This window comes from Salvelinus namaycush, unplaced genomic scaffold (genome assembly GCF_016432855.1).
Source record: "Salvelinus namaycush isolate Seneca unplaced genomic scaffold, SaNama_1.0 Scaffold2488, whole genome shotgun sequence".
NCBI lineage: Eukaryota > Metazoa > Chordata > Actinopteri > Salmoniformes > Salmonidae > Salvelinus > Salvelinus namaycush.
Window position 1 is genome coordinate 20,882 of NW_024059328.1, and position 16,503 is coordinate 37,384.

The 16,503-nt window shown below is 45.3% G+C and overlaps 1 protein-coding gene across 4 annotated transcripts; it reads left to right on the plus strand.

Moving 5' to 3' along the window:
* The first annotated feature begins 116 nt into the window (after positions 1-116).
* LOC120039029 (methionine synthase-like) lies at positions 117-15,592 on the plus strand. 4 transcript variants are annotated; one of them, XR_005475257.1, is made up of 10 exons: positions 126-284; positions 1,394-1,614; positions 3,114-3,203; positions 4,899-4,968; positions 5,095-5,183; positions 6,442-6,548; positions 6,785-6,844; positions 14,168-14,262; positions 15,279-15,379; positions 15,480-15,566. XR_005475257.1 is itself a non-coding variant. In XM_038984567.1 (10 exons), the coding sequence occupies exons 1-10, from the start codon at positions 248-250 to the stop codon at positions 15,575-15,577; spliced, it is 972 nt and encodes a 323-aa protein (XP_038840495.1). In that variant the 5' UTR covers positions 127-247; the 3' UTR covers positions 15,578-15,592. The 4 variants fall into 4 exon arrangements, 3 of the variants coding, with proteins under 3 accessions (XP_038840497.1, XP_038840496.1, XP_038840495.1); XM_038984567.1 differs by having other exon boundaries at positions 127-284; positions 5,095-5,187; positions 15,480-15,592; XM_038984569.1 differs by lacking the exons at positions 14,168-14,262; positions 15,279-15,379; positions 15,480-15,566 and adding an exon at positions 12,542-12,674 and having other exon boundaries at positions 117-284.
* Positions 15,593-16,503: the final 911 nt, after the last annotated feature.

The following is a 16,503-nucleotide window of genomic DNA, read 5'->3' on the forward strand; positions in this document are numbered from 1 at the left end:
ACATGTAATCAGTTAGCTCCATTTTCATGCCACATATCGTAGTAATTCTTCTCCTAGACGGACCTGAATGTTGCTCAATCAAACCTGCGCATGCGCGGTTCCGCAGCTCCTCCACGCCAGACCGAGGAAAGTGATTTATGGACATTGAGTTGACAAGCAGCCGCCGGCAGGGTCAGTGTGGGTTGCTCGTCAGGCACTTTTTGTTCCTTTGCAGTTATAACAACCAACAGAAGAAGAATTACAAGCCATGGCGCCTACAATATATGAGAGTTCAACAAGAAAAGGTAAACTGTTGCAACTTCCTGGTTTAGTATTTAACGTTAGCTAGATATGAGTTGGCTGCCTAGCAGCTGTCAATGACTGGCTAGATAGTTGAAGTTGGTTAGCTAGCTAGCTGTATATCCACGTGAATTTATGGGCGACATTTTTCCATCCAGCTACCCTAAATGACAAACGTTTTTTATTTATTTATTCATTCATAGATAGATAGATAGTTACATAGCGAGCTAGTCAACATATGCTAGCTGCATGTTCCACTGCCCGGTAGAGTAACGTTAGCAAAACACGGTCAAAGAGATAGATAGTTAGCAGGGAACGTTCCGTTCTAATTTATAAGTTTGGGTCAGAATGTCACGACACGAAACGTTTCTAAACCTGACGGAAACGAAACGGGAGGGACCTACCTGAATTTGTCCAATAGAAACTCTGGTGTTATTTGCAAAACTCGAGTTCCTGAATTTGTAAAAATATAAACTCTCGTTTTAGTTGCAAAACGTGTAACTACTGTTTCCATTGGACAAATTCACGTAAGTCTTATCCCCGTTCCGTTTGTTTCCATTTAAGAAACGTTTTACAACTGAAACCGCGTAATGAATACACCCCAGCTGGCCTGGCACGTGTAAACCACTTCCATGTAAACAAGCGAGTTATATAACATCTTAGCTCGGGAATTGACAACTGGTGCTCGGATCAATCCCCCTCCACAGAAATATTATTATATATATACAGTACCAGTCAAAAGTTTGGACACACTTACTCATTCCAGCGTTTTTCTTATTTTTAAAAAACAATTTTCTACATTGTAGAAAAGTAGTGAAGACATCAACTATGGAATAACACATATGAAATCATGTAGTAACCAAAAAAAGTGATGTAACAAATCAAAATATATTTGATATTCTTCAAAGTAGCCACCATTTGCCTTTAAATGACAGCTAGGCATTCTCTCGACCAGTTGATATAACCATATTAACAAGTAATATACTAACTGCAGAGCTTCACTAGAGGCTGAGCTCAGGGAGCTGTTAGGCAAGAGGACCATGATACTAGATGGAGGGATGGGAACATATTAAACATGTCGTAACCATATTAACATGTTAACTGCATACCTCAGGTAGTGGCCCTAGCAGACCTTCCCTAGAGGCTGAGCTCAGGGAGCTGTTAGGCAAGAGGATCATGATACTAGATGGAGGGATGGGCACCATGATCCAGGAGAGGCGATTGGAGGAGGAACACTTCAGGGGGGAGGAGTTTAAAGACCACACCCACAGCCTGAAGGGCAACAACGACCTGCTGAGCATCACCCAGAGTGATGTCATCTACAATATACACAAGGTACGGTGATGTCATCTACAATATACACAAGGTACGGTGATGTCATCTACAATATACACAAGGTACGGTGATGTCATCTACAATATACACAAGGTAAGGTGATGTCATCTACAATATACACAAGGTACGGTGATGTCATCTACAATATACACAAGGTACGGTGATGTCATCTACAATATACACAAGGTACGGTGATGTCATCTACAATATACACAAGGTACGGTGATGTCATCTACAATATACACAAGGTACGGTGATGTCATCTACAATATACACAAGGTACGGTGATGTCATCTACAATATACACAAGGTACGGTGATGTCATCTACAATATACACAAGGTAAGGTGATGTCATCTACAATATACACAAGGTACGGTGATGTCATCTACAATATACACAAGGTACGGTGATGTCATCTACAATATACACAAGGTACGGTGATGTCATCTACAATATACACAAGGTACGGTGATGTCATCTACAATATACACAAGGTACGGTGATGTCATCTACAATATACACAAGGTACGGTGATGTCATCTACAATATACACAAGGTACGGTGATGTCATCTACAATATACACAAGGTACGGTGATGTCATCTACAATATACACAAGGTACGGTGATGTCATCTACAATATACACAAGGTACGGTGATGTCATCTACAATATACACAAGGTACGGTGATGTCACCTACAATATACACAAGGTACGGTGATGTCACCTACAACACGCACAAGGTACGGTGATGTCATCTACAATATACACAAGGTAAGGTGATGTCATCTACAATATACACAAGGTACGGTGATGTCATCTACAATATACACAAGGTACGGTGATGTCATCTACAATATACACAAGGTACGGTGATGTCATCTACAATATACACAAGGTACGGTGATGTCATCTACAATATACACAAGGTACGGTGATGTCATCTACAATATACACAAGGTACGGTGATGTCATCTACAATATACACAAGGTACGGTGATGTCATCTACAATATACACAAGGTACGGTGATGTCATCTACAATATACACAAGGTACGGTGATGTCATCTACAATATACACAAGGTACGGTGATGTCATCTACAATATACACAAGGTACGGTGATGTCATCTACAATATACACAAGGTACGGTGATGTCACCTACAATATACACAAGGTACGGTGATGTCACCTACAACACGCACAAGGTGCGGTGATGTCACCTACAACACGCACAAGGTACGGTCAGTGGAGTTAAAGAGTGGTTCACGTTATCCAGGACGGCAACACACCTAAGATGTAAAAGTTAGGCTGTCATCAATGCACCTGTCTGTTACGCCGTAGTAATAATTAACCTGCACCTAGAATTGTTGATCTGTTATTTGGATGCATTTCCGGTCTTTATGTGGGAGACGGACGGACGAGATTACCCTTTTTGTTTGGTGAAACCCCGCTGCGTGAATAAGCATCGACGTTCCTCTCTTGTGTTTGTTCCTAGGAATACCTGCTTGCCGGGGCCGACATCATTGAGACAAACACGTTCAGTAGCACCTGTATCGCCCAAGCCGACTACGGACTGGAACATTTGGTAAGAGAACGGGTCAGTGGGTGGTCCTGTAGAATAACACTCCGATTACCAATCAGAAGCTGTTATCGCAACATCAGATCACCAATCAGAAGCTGTTATCGCAACATCAGATTACAATTCAAAAGCTGTTATCGCAACATCAGATTACCAATCAAATGCTGTTATCGCAACATCAGATCGCCAATCAAAAGCTGTTATCGCAACATCAGATTACCAATCAGAAGCTGTTATCACAACATCAGATTACCAATCAAAAGCTGTTATCACAACATCAGATTACCAATCAAAAGCTGTTATCACAACATCAGATCACATGTAGTCAGTCAGGGATAGGTTCCTGATAATGGAATTCATATGTTTAAAGTAATGACTAAAGAATTCCACCCTGAAACCATATAATTGTAGGAAATTTATTAGAATCATAAAACTCTAATCTGATGATGTGTGTAGTTTTAGTCAGAATTAGAACAAGGATCTTTTGTTCCTTTTTTAGTAGGTAAGCAGGGTGCAAGTGTGAAACAAATGATAAGAGGAGCTATCGACAGACGAGTTGTACTACTGTGTTCCTGTTAAAGGAATTTAATTCCTATATGTTCATCAACCAATTCAATGAAAACACTCTGCCCATACATAAGAATTTGTAAGATACTTATCAGCATTAAATGGACAGAAACCAGTCTTATAATCAATCAATCAATCAATAGCGTTTATTCTCGAGAGTACTGATCATAGTACAATTTACATCAGGTTATATAATAAAGATGATGTCATAGGTTTTAATGTCCATCCTCCTCTCGGATACAATGGCAGTACAGTTAGCGTTCTTATTTTGTCTGCCACCTGTTAGACAATCTGCAACCAACCCAAGGTCTCACCCCTCCCTGGGTAGACACATCATTCCAGCTTATCTGAAGATAACTCCATTCTTTCTAACAAGGAACACATTACATTCAGCATTATGATTATAATAGGATTCATTCATACAGTAACGTAGTAGTCTTCTGTTTAGTTATAATTCTAAGTCAAATGTATACATATTTTAGTCATTTATTCATAAAAATCCCATAACAGTTCCTTACAGGACATTCTGTCCCCACCCGTGGAGGGGAGAAACTGTTAGGCTCGCAGAACATTATGAAAAATGTTGCAGATTAAAGAAACAATGTATCTGTGTAGTGGAAAAACACTGACTGTCTGAGCAAGGCGTAGCTTAAGATTTGAACTTGTTTGTGTGTGTGTTATAAAGACTGTGTTTGCATTTTTGATTTCAGAACGTTCTCGTGAATAAACTGTACGGACCTTTTGCATAAGCTGAGTCTTTGCCTAATTATTATTAAACCCAGGGTCTTACAAACCTCGGGCGATTGGTCAAAGCTTAAATAATTGTTAGTTATTATCATTGGGACTGAAAATTCTCGTGACAGCTTGGTCCTTCGAGCCGGATCTCAATATCTTTTTCTGTCGTTCCACGGAGACACCGAAACCGTACATGGGCGGATGAAATATCCGTAGATTTAAGACCTGGCCCCTCTCTGAGGGTTCTTTACAGGCCGGTGGCGAACTGGTGCACGACAGAAACGGTGACGAGATCCAACCTACATTTAAAATTCTCGTGACAGTTCCTAAAGGTGACTTGACACAATAAATGTCTCACTCACTCATTCAGGTTGTTTTGACTCCCTGATGTTTTCCCAGGCTTATCGTATGAACAAGTTGTCAGCAGAGATCGCCAGGAAAGCAGCAGATGACGTCACCAACCAGACAGGTCAGCCGATAAAGATGAAAGTATTTTCATTGGAGGAAAAAACCCTATTTGACATTGACAATATTGTGTAAAATAGATGTGTATTTATCTGTTTGTAACTCACACATCTTTTGTTTTTATGACCAGGTTGTAAGAGATACGTGGCGGGCGCCATGGGCCCCACCAATAAAACCCTGTCTGTGTCTCCCTCGGTGGAAAGACCAGACTTCAGGAACGTCAGTAAGAGAACAGCTTGTTGTTTTAGGCCTCACTTCTTCTTCCTTCTCTTCTCTGCCGTTTGGCAGGTGTTTTCAGAGCCCTACAGTGGTGTGAAATGTCACTACAGATCTACACTATACAGCTGTCTTAACTGTTATCCTATCGGTGTCTATAAGGCCTCTCATACCTACACTATACACTATGTATCTGTTATCCTATCGGTGTCTATAAGGCCTCTCATACCTACACTATGTATCTGTTATCCTATCAGGGTCTATAAGGCCTCTCATACCTACACTATGTATCTGTTACCCTCTCAGATCTACACTATGTATCTGTTACCCTCTCAGATCTACACTATGTATCTGTTACCCTATCAGGGTCTATAAGGCCTCTCAGATCTACACTATGTAGCTGTTACCCTCTCAGATCTACACTGTGTAACTGTTACCCTATCAGATCTACACTATGTAACTGTTACCCTATCAGATCTACACTATGTATCTGTTACCCTCTCAGATCTACACTATGTATCTGTTACCCTCTCAGATCTACACTATGTATCTGTTACCCTATCAGGGTCTATAAGGCCTCTCAGATCTACACTATGTAACTGTTACCCTCTCAGACCTACACTATGTATCTGTTACCCTATCAGGGTCTATAAGGCCTCTCAGATCTACACTATGTAGCTGTTATCCTCTCAGATCTACACTATGTATCTGTTACCCTCTCAGATCTACACTATGTATCTGTTACCCTATCAGGGTCTATAAGGCCTCTCAGATCTACACTATGTATCTGTTACCCTCTCAGATCTACACTATGTATCTGTTACCCTCTCAGATCTACACTATGTATCTGTTACCCTATCAGATCTACACTATGTATCTGTTACCCTCTCAGATCTACACTATGTATCTGTTACCCTATCAGATCTACACTATGTATCTGTTACCCTCTCAGATCTACACTATGTAGCTGTTACCCTCTCAGATCTACACTATGTATCTGTTACCCTCTCAGACCTACACTATGTATCTGTTACCCTATCAGGGTCTATAAGGCCTCTCAGATCTACACTATGTAACTGTTACCCTCTCAGATCTACACTATGTAACTGTTACCCTCTCAGATCTACACTATGTAACTGTTACCCCATCAGGGTCTAAAAGGCCTCTCAGATGACTCTTGATAAACCATTGCTAATCAGAGTTGGCTGTACTATCTCTGATGGTGCTACCGTGCTGAGTGGTCGTGTGTCTTCCCCCTCAGCCTTTGATGAGCTGGCTGAGGCCTACGCTGAGCAGGTCCGGGGTCTGTTGGATGGAGGAGCGGATATTATCATGGTGGAGACCATCTTTGACACGGCCAACGCCAAGGTACACCTTCTTCACTCGCTGTCTTCATCACTGACGGTCTTCATCACTGACGGTCTTCATCACTGACGGTCTTCATCACTGACGGTCTTCATCACTGACTGTCTTCATCACTGACGGTCTTCATCACTGACGGTCATCTAGTTTCTATCAATATGATTCTAGTTTTACATACGATTCCATACAATTGATCATAATCAATGTATCTATTTTTTATATTTTTTTATCTTGTCATAAAGGCAGCACTGTTTGCTATCGACAAACTGTTTGAAGAGAGCTACGAACCAAGACCTATATTTGTAAGTATGAATTCTGTCTTTTGTCACTATCTTGACAGTATATTTCGTAGTTAAATTAACCAATAAATGTTCAATCTCTCACTAGAGAGGAGTTTGTTCCTGTAGTGTGCAGAGCTACTAGATTTGATTGGTTGATTGATTGATTGGTTGGTTGATTGTGCCGTGCTGCCAGATCTCAGGGACCGTATTGGTCAGGAGGAGGGCTGTGACCGTATTACAGCCAGATCTCAGGGACCGTATTGGTCAGGAGTAGGGCTGTGACCGTATTACAGCCAGATCTCAGGGACCGTATTGGTCAGGAGTAGGGCTGTGACCGTATTACAGCCAGATCTCAGGGACCGTATTGGTCAGGAGTAGGGCTGTGACCGTATTACAGCCAGATCTCAGGGACCGTATTGGTCAGGAGTAGGGCTGTGACCGTATTACAGCCAGATCTCAGGGACCGTATTGGTCAGGAGTAGGGCTGTGACCGTATTACAGCCAGATCTCAGGGACCGTATTGGTCAGGAGTAGGGCTGTGACCGTATTACAGCCAGATCTCAGGGACCGTATTGGTCAGGAGGAGGGCTGTGACCGTATTACAGCCAGATCTCAGGGACCGTATTGGTCAGGAGTAGGGCTGTGACCGTATTACAGCCACACCGGCTGTCATGGCAGCAGTCAAATTCCCTGTGACTGTTGGGCCACTGTGATCCCAATCCAAAACTGTGCAAATGAATGGCGCTGATGTGTAGCCTACCAAAGTTGTTAACTGTCCTCTCTAATCCAGGGGTGTTAAACTCATTCCATGGAGGGCCTAGTGTCTGCAGGGTTTTGTTTTTTCCTTTCAATAAAGACCTAGACAACCAGGTGAGGGGAGTTCCTTACTGAGACCTAGACAACCAGGTGAGGGGAGTTCCTTACTGAGACCTAGACAACCAGGTGAGGGGAGTTCCTTACTGAGACCTAGACAACCAGGTGAGGGGAGTTCCTTACTGAGACCTAGACAACCAGGTGAGGGGAGTTCCTTACTGAGACCTAGACAACCAGGTGAGGGGAGTTCCTTACTGAGACCTAGACAACCAGGTGAGGGGAGTTCCTTACTGAGACCTAGACAACCAGGTGAGGGGAGTTCCTTACTGAGACCTAGACAACGAGGTGAGGGGTGTTCCTTACTGAGACCTAGACAACCAGGTGAGGGGAGTTCCTTACTGAGACCTAGACAACCAGGTGAGGGGAGTTCCTTACTGAGACCTAGACAACCAGGTGAGGGGAGTTCCTTACTGAGACCTAGACAACCAGGTGAGGGGAGTTCCTTACTGAGACCTAGACAACCAGGTGAGGGGAGTTCCTTACTGAGACCTAAACAACCAGGTGAGGGGAGTTCCTTACTGAGACCTAGACGACCAGGTGAGGGGAGTTCCTTACTGAGACCTAGACGACCAGGTGAGGGGAGTTCCTTACTGAGACCTAGACTACCAGGTGAGGGGAGTTCCTTACTGAGACCTGGACAACCAGGTGAGGGGAGTTCCTTACTGAGACCTAGACAACGAGGTGAGGGGTGTTCCTTACTGAGACCTAGACAACCAGGTGAGGGGTGTTCCTTACTGAGACCTAGACAACCAGGTGAGGGGTGTTCCTTACTGAGACCTAGACAACCAGGTGAGGGGAGTTCCTTACTGAGACCTAGACAACCAGGTGAGGGGAGTTCCTTACTGAGACCTAGACAACCAGGTGAGGGGTGTTCCTTACTGAGACCTAGACAACCAAGTGAGGGGAGTTCCTTACTGAGACCTAGACAACCAGGTGAGGGGAGTTCCTTACTGAGACCTAGACAACCAGGTGAGGGGAGTTCCTTACTGAGACCTAGACAACCAGGTGAGGGGAGTTCCTTACTGAGACCTAGACAACCAGGTGAGGGGAGTTCCTTACTGAGACCTAGACAACCAGGTGAGGGGTGTTCCTTACTGAGACCTAGACAACCAGGTGAGGGGAGTTCCTTACTGAGACCTAGACAACCAGGTGAGGGGAGTTCCTTACTGAGACCTAGACAACCAGGTGAGGGGAGTTCCTTACTGAGACCTAGACAACCAGGTGAGGGGAGTTCCTTACTGAGACCTAGACGACCAAGTGAGGGGAGTTCCTTACTGAGACCTAGACGACCAGGTGAGGGGAGTTCCTTACTGAGACCTAGACGACCAGGTGAGGGGTGTTCCTTACTGAGACCTAGACGACCAGGTGAGGGGTGTTCCTTACTGAGACCGAGACGACCAGGTGAGGGGAGTTCCTTACTGAGACCTAGACAACCAGGTGAGGGGAGGTCCTTACTGAGACCTAGACGACCAGGTGAGGGGTGTTCCTTACTGAGACCGAGACAACCAGGTGAGGGGAGTTCCTTACTGAGACCTAGACAACCAGGTGAGGGGAGTTCCTTACTGAGACCTGGACAACCAGGTGAGGGTCCTAGACAACCAGGTGAGGGGAGTTCCTTACTGAGACCTAGACAACCAGGTGAGGGGAGTTCCTTACTGAGACCTAGACAACCAGGTGAGGGGAGTTCCTTACTGAGACCTAGACAACCAGGTGAGGGGAGTTCCTTACTGAGACCTAGACAACCAGGTGAGGGGAGTTCCTTACTGAGACCTAGACAACCAGGTGAGGGGAGTTCCTTACTGAGACCTAGACAACCAGGTGAGGGGTGTTCCTTACTGAGACCTAGACAACCAGGTGAGGGGAGTTCCTTACTGAGACCTAGACAACCAGGTGAGGGGAGTTCCTTACTATGACCTAGACAACCAGGTGAGGGGAGTTCCTTACTGAGACCTAGACGACCAAGTGAGGGGAGTTCCTTACTGAGACCTAGACGACCAGGTGAGGGGTGTTCCTTACTGAGACCTAGACTACCAGGTGAGGGGTGTTCCTTACTGAGACCGAGACAACCAGGTGAGGGGAGTTCCTTACTGAGACCTAGACAACCAGGTGAGGGGAGTTCCTTACTGAGACCTAGACGACCAGGTGAGGGTTGTTACTTACTGAGACCGAGACAACCAGGTGAGGGGAGTTCCTTACTGAGACCTAGACAACCAGGTGAGGGGAGTTCCTTACTGAGACCTGGACAACCAGGTGAGGGTCCTAGACAACCAGGTGAGGGGAGTTCCTTACTGAGACCTAGACAACCAGGTGAGGGGAGTTCCTTACTGAGACCTAGACTACCAGGTGAGGGGTGTTCCTTACTGAGACCTAGACTACCAGGTGAGGGGAGTTCCTTACTGAGACCTAGACAACCAGGTGAGGGGAGTTCATTACTGAGACCTAGACAACCAGGTGAGGGGAGTTCCTTACTGAGACCTAGACAACCAGGTGAGGGGAGTTCCTTACTGAGACCTAGACAACCAGGTGAGGGGAGTTCCTTACTGAGACCTAGACGACCAAGTGAGGGGAGTTCCTTACTGAGACCTAGACGACCAGGTGAGGGGAGTTCCTTACTGAGACCTAGACGACCAGGTGAGGGGTGTTCCTTACTGAGACCTAGACGACCAGGTGAGGGGTGTTCCTTACTGAGACCGAGACGACCAGGTGAGGGTCCTAGACAACCAGGTGAGGGGAGTTCCTTACTGAGACCTAGACAACCAGGTGAGGGGAGTTCCTTACTGAGACCTAGACAACCAGGTGAGGGGAGTTCCTTACTGAGACCTAGACAACCAGGTGAGGGGAGTTCCTTACTGAGACCTAGACAACCAGGTGAGGGGAGTTCCTTACTGAGACCTAGACAACCAGGTGAGGGGAGTTCCTTACTGAGACCTAGACAACCAGGTGAGGGGAGTTCCTTACTGAGACCTAGACAACCAGGTGAGGGGAGTTCCTTACTGAGACCTAGAAGACCAAGTGAGGGGAGTTCCTTACTGAGACCTAGACGACCAGGTGAGGGGAGTTCCTTACTGAGACCTAGACAACCAGGTGAGGGGAGTTCCTTACTGAGACCTAGACAACCAGGTGAGGGGAGTTCCTTACTGAGACCTAGACAACCAGGTGAGGGGAGTTCCTTACTGAGACCTAGACAACCAGGTGAGGGGAGTTCCTTACTGAGACCTAGACAACCAGGTGAGGAGAGTTCCTTACTGAGACCTAGACAACCAGGTGAGGGGAGTTCCTTACTGAGACCTAGACAACCAGGTGAGGGGAGTTCCTTACTGAGACCTAGACGACCAAGTGAGGGGAGTTCCTTACTGAGACCTAGACGACCAGGTGAGGGGAGTTCCTTACTGAGACCTAGACAACCAGGTGAGGGGAGTTCCTTACTGAGACCTAGACGACCAAGTGAGGGGAGTTCCTTACTGAGACCTAGACGACCAGGTGAGGGGAGTTCCTTACTGAGACCTAGACGACCAGGTGAGGGGAGTTCCTTACTGAGACCTAGACAACCAGGTGAGGGGAGTTCCTTACTGAGACCTAGACGACCAGGTGAGGGGTGTTCCTTACTGAGACCGAGACAACCAGGTGAGGGGAGTTCCTTACTGAGACCTAGACAACCAGGTGAGGGGAGTTCCTTACTGAGACCTGGACAACCAGGTGAGGGTCCTAGACAACCAGGTGAGGGGAGTTCCTTACTGAGACCTAGACAACCAGGTGAGGGGAGTTCCTTACTGAGACCTAGACTACCAGGTGAGGGGTGTTCCTTACTGAGACCTAGACTACCAGGTGAGGGGAGTTCCTTACTGAGACCTAGACAACCAGGTGTGGGGAGTTCCTTACTGAGACCTAGACAACCAGGTGAGGGGAGTTCCTTACTGAGACCTAGGACAAATAATCATCTGAACGATGAGGACGAATAATCACCTGAACGATGAGGACGAATAATCACCTGAACGATGAGGACGAATAATCACCTGAACGATGAGGACAAATAATCACCTGAACGATGAGGACAAATAATCACCTGAACGATGAGGACGAATAATCACCTGAACGATGAGGACGAATAATCACCTGAACGATGAGGACGAATAATCACCTGAACGATGAGGACGAATAATCATCTGAACGATGAGGACAAATAATCACCTGAACGATGAGGACAAATAATCACCTGAACGATGAGGACAAATAATCACCTGAACGATGAGGACAAATAATCACCTGAACGATGAGGACAAATAATCACCTGAACGATGAGGACAAATGGTGATGGCAGTTAGAGCTCCCGTTCTGAAATGGACACGGGGAAAGTCCCAGACCCAATATGCACAAATTCATTTTTTAAAACCTGTTCCGGAAAGGACCTAAAGGACAACGGGTCCGATCCGAGTGAAGGAAGCAGTAGAAAAAGCCAATTGTTTTGCTACTTCATTAAACCGGAGCCATGGAGAGAGGGGCACAATGAGCTGGAGCAGGCACAGATGGAGATTTACATCATGCAGCCATTATCTTTTAGATTTCGAAGACATTCCCAGGTTTATAGGCCATGTCACAAAATAATGGATTTGATTGTGACGGTGTAGGCTATATTAAATGCATTTAATCAACTTTTTCCCCCCCCCAAAGGTGCGCATCAACAGCTTGTAAGTGTGGAAGCCCAGAGACACTAAACATGTTTGTTAAATAACGGTCAATTACCACGAGACCGGCATGACAATTACCGGCTGACAAAAATTGGATGACCGCCACAGTCCTAGACAGGAGAGGTCGTACTCTCTCAGGACAGATTGATTGTGTTTCTAGATATCAGGCACCATCGTGGACAGGAGTGGTCGTACTCTCTCAGGACAGATTGATTGTGTTTCTAGATATCAGGCACCATCGTGGACAGGAGTGGTCGTACTCTCTCGGGACAGATTGATTGTGTTTCTAGATATCAGGCACCATCGTGGACAGGAGTGGTCGTACTCTCTCAGGACAGATTGATTGTGTTTCTAGATATCAGGCACCATCGTGGACAGGAGTGGTCGTACTCTCTCAGGACAGATTGATTGTGTTTCTAGATATCAGGCACCATCGTGGACAGGAGTGGTCGTAATCTCTCAGGACAGATTGATTGTGTTTCTAGATATCAGGCACCATAGTGGACAGGAGTGGTCGTACTCTCTCAGGACAGATTGATTGTGTTTCTAGATATCAGGCACCATCGTGGACAGGAGTGGTCGTACTCTCTCAGGACAGATTGATTGTGTTTCTAGATATCAGGCACCATCGTGGACAGGAGTGGTCGTACTCTCTCAGGACAGATTGATTGTGTTTCTAGATATCAGGCACCATCGTGGACAGGAGTGGTCGTAATCTCTCAGGACAGATTGATTGTGTTTCTAGATATCAGGCACCATCGTGGACAGGAGTGGTCGTACTCTCTCAGGACAGATTGATTGTGTTTCTAGATATCAGGCACCATAGTGGACAGGAGTGGTCGTACTCTCTCAGGACAGATTGATTGTGTTTCTAGATATCAGGCACCATCGTGGACAGGAGTGGTCGTACTCTCTCAGGACAGATTGATTGTGTTTCTAGATATCAGGCACCATCGTGGACAGGAGTGGTCGTACTCTCTCAGGACAGATTGATTGTGTTTCTAGATATCAGGCACCATCGTGGACAGGAGTGGTCGTACTCTCTCAGGACAGATTGATTGTGTTTCTAGATATCAGGCACCATCGTGGACAGGAGTGGTCGTACTCTCTTAGGACAGATTGATTGTGTTTCTAGATATCAGGCACCATCGTGGACAGGAGTGGTCGTACTCTCTCAGGACAGATTGATTGTGTTTCTAGATATCAGGCACCATCGTGGACAGGAGTGGTCGTACTCTCTCAGGACAGATTGATTGTGTTTCTAGATATCAGGCACCATCGTGGACAGGAGTGGTCGTACTCTCTTAGGACAGATTGATTGTGTTTCTAGATATCAGGCACCATCGTGGACAGGAGTGGTCGTACTCTCTCAGGACAGATTGATTGTGTTTCTAGATATCAGGCACCATCGTGGACAGGAGTTGGTCGTACTCTCTCAGGACAGATTGATTGTGTTTCTAGATATCAGGCACCATCGTGGACAGGAGTGGTCGTACTCTCTCAGGACAGATTGATTGTGTTTCTAGATATCAGGCACCATAGTGGACAGGAGTGGTCGTACTCTCTCAGGACAGATTGATTGTGTTTCTAGATATCAGGCACCATCGTGGACAGGAGTGGTCGTACTCTCTTAGGACAGATTGATTGTGTTTCTAGATATCAGGCACCATCGTGGACAGGAGTGGTCGTACTCTCTCAGGACAGATTGATTGTGTTTCTAGATATCAGGCACCATCGTGGACAGGAGAGGTCGTACTCTCTCAGGACAGATTGATTGTGTTTCTAGATATCAGGCACCATCGTGGACAGGAGTGGCCGTACTCTCTCGGGACAGACAGGAGAGGCCTTCGTCATCAGTGTGTCCCATGCCAAACCCCTCTGGTGAGTCACTACTGTGTCTTATTCTGACCTCATCAGACTGGGCCTCAGTAGGCTGATATACAGTGTGTTACTGTGTCTTATTCTGACCTAATCAGACTGGGCCTCAGTAGGCTGATATACAGTGTGTTACTGTGTCTTATTCTGACCTCATCAGACTGGACCTCAGTAGGCTGATATACAGTGTGTTACTGTGTCTTATTCTGACCTCATCAGACTGGGCCTCAGTAGGCTGATATACAGTGTGTTACTGTGTCTTATTCTGACCTCATCAGACTGGGCCTCAGTAGGCTGATATACAGTGTGTTACTGTGTCTTATTCTGACCTCATCAGACTGGGCCTCAGTAGGCTGATATACAGTGTGTTACTGTGTATTATTCTGACCTCATCAGACTGGGCTTCAGTAGGCTGATATACAGTGTGTTACTGTGTCCTATTCTGACCTCATCAGACTGGGCCTCAGTAGGCTGATATACAGTGTGTTATTCTGACCTCATCAGACTGGGCTTCAGTAGGCTGATATACAGTGTGTTACTGTGTCTTATTCTGACCTAATCAGACTGGGCCTCAGTAGGCTGATATACAGTGTGTTACTGTGTCTTATTCTGACCTCATCAGACTGGGCCTCAGTAGGCTGATATACAGTGTGTTACTGTGTCTTATTCTGACCTCATCAGACTGGGCCTCAGTAGGCTGATATACAGTGTGTTACTGTGTCTTATTCTGACCTCATCAGACTGGGCCTCAGTAGGCTGATATACAGTGTGTTACTGTGTCTTATTCTGACCTCATCAGACTGGGCCTCAGTAGGCTGATATACAATGTGTTACTGTGTCTTATTCTGACCTCATCAGACTGGGCCTCAGTAGGCTGATATACAGTGTGTTACTGTGTCTTATTCTGACCTCATCAGACTGCGCCTCAGTAGGCTGATATACAGTGTGTTACTGTGTCTTATTCTGACCTCATCAGACTGGGCCTCAGTAGGCTGATATACAGTGTGTTTCCTCTCTTCCAGTATTGGTCTTAACTGTGCCTTAGGAGCCACTGAGATGAGGCCTTTTATTGAAGCTATTGGGAAATGCACCACCGCTCACGTCTTATGCTACCCCAATGCAGGTAACCAGCACCCCGGCAACTTAGCATCTAGCTAGCTCACCTTTTGTGTTTTGTGTTCACAACCACGATTTGCTATTTTCACACACTCTGCTTGTTCCAGGTCTCCCCAATACGTTCGGTGGATACGATGAGACCCCGGAGTTGACAGCCTCACATTTAAAGGTAAACTTATTGATTTATAGCTGGTCTACCCAATGAATGATCTATCGATTTGATTCAGCCAAATTAATAAATATCATACCCCTCCAAAATGCTAACCTTCCCTGTTATAGTAATGAGAGAATGTGAGAGGTTAGCATGTTTTGGGGTTATGATATAAAATGCTAATCTCCCCTGTTATTGTAATGGTGAGAGGTTAGCATGTTTTAGGGGTATGATATAAAATGCTAATCTCCCCTGTTATTGTAATGGTGAGAGGTTAGCATGTTTTAGGGGTATGATATAAAATGCTAATCTCCCCTGTTATTGTAATGGTGAGAGGTTAGCATGTCTTGGGGTTATGATATAAAATGCTAATCTCCCCTGTTATTGTAATGGTGAGAGGTTAGCATGTTTTAGGGGTATGATATAAAATGCTAATCTCCCCTGTTATTGTAATGGTGAGAGGTTAGCATGTCTTGGGGTTATGATATAAAATGCTAATCTCCCCTGTTATTGTAATGGTGAGAGGTTAGCATGTTTTAGGGGTATGATATAAAATGCTAATCTCCCCTGTTATTGTAATGGTGAGAGGTTAGCATGTCTTGTGGGTATGATATAAAATGCTAACCTTCCCTGTTATTGTAATGGTGAGAGGTTAGCATGTTTTAGGGGTATGATATAAAATGCTAACCTCCCCTGTTATTGTAATGGTGAGAGGTTAGCATGTTTTAGGGGTATGATATAAAATGCTAACCTTCCCTGTTATTGTAATGGTGAGAGGTTAGCATGTTTTAGGGGTATGATATAAAATGCTAACCTCCCCTGTTATTGTAATGGTGAGAGGTTAGCATGTTTTAGGGGTATGATATAAAATGCTAACCTCCCCTGTTATTGTAATGGTGAGAGGTTAGCATGTTTTAGGGGTATGATATAAAATGCTAACCTCCCCTGTTATGGTAATGGTGAGAGGTTAGCATGTTTTG

Excerpts from the sequence above, each read along its gene's own strand:
- LOC120039029 (XM_038984567.1), top strand. The coding sequence starts at position 248 with ATGGCGCCTACAATATATGAGAGTTCAACAAGAAAAG. Across the intron at positions 6,845-14,167 it reads ACGAACCAAGACCTATATTT|ATATCAGGCACCATCGTGGA; the intron begins GTAAGTATGAAT and ends TTGTGTTTCTAG. Across the intron at positions 14,263-15,278 it reads TCCCATGCCAAACCCCTCTG|TATTGGTCTTAACTGTGCCT; the intron begins GTGAGTCACTAC and ends CCTCTCTTCCAG.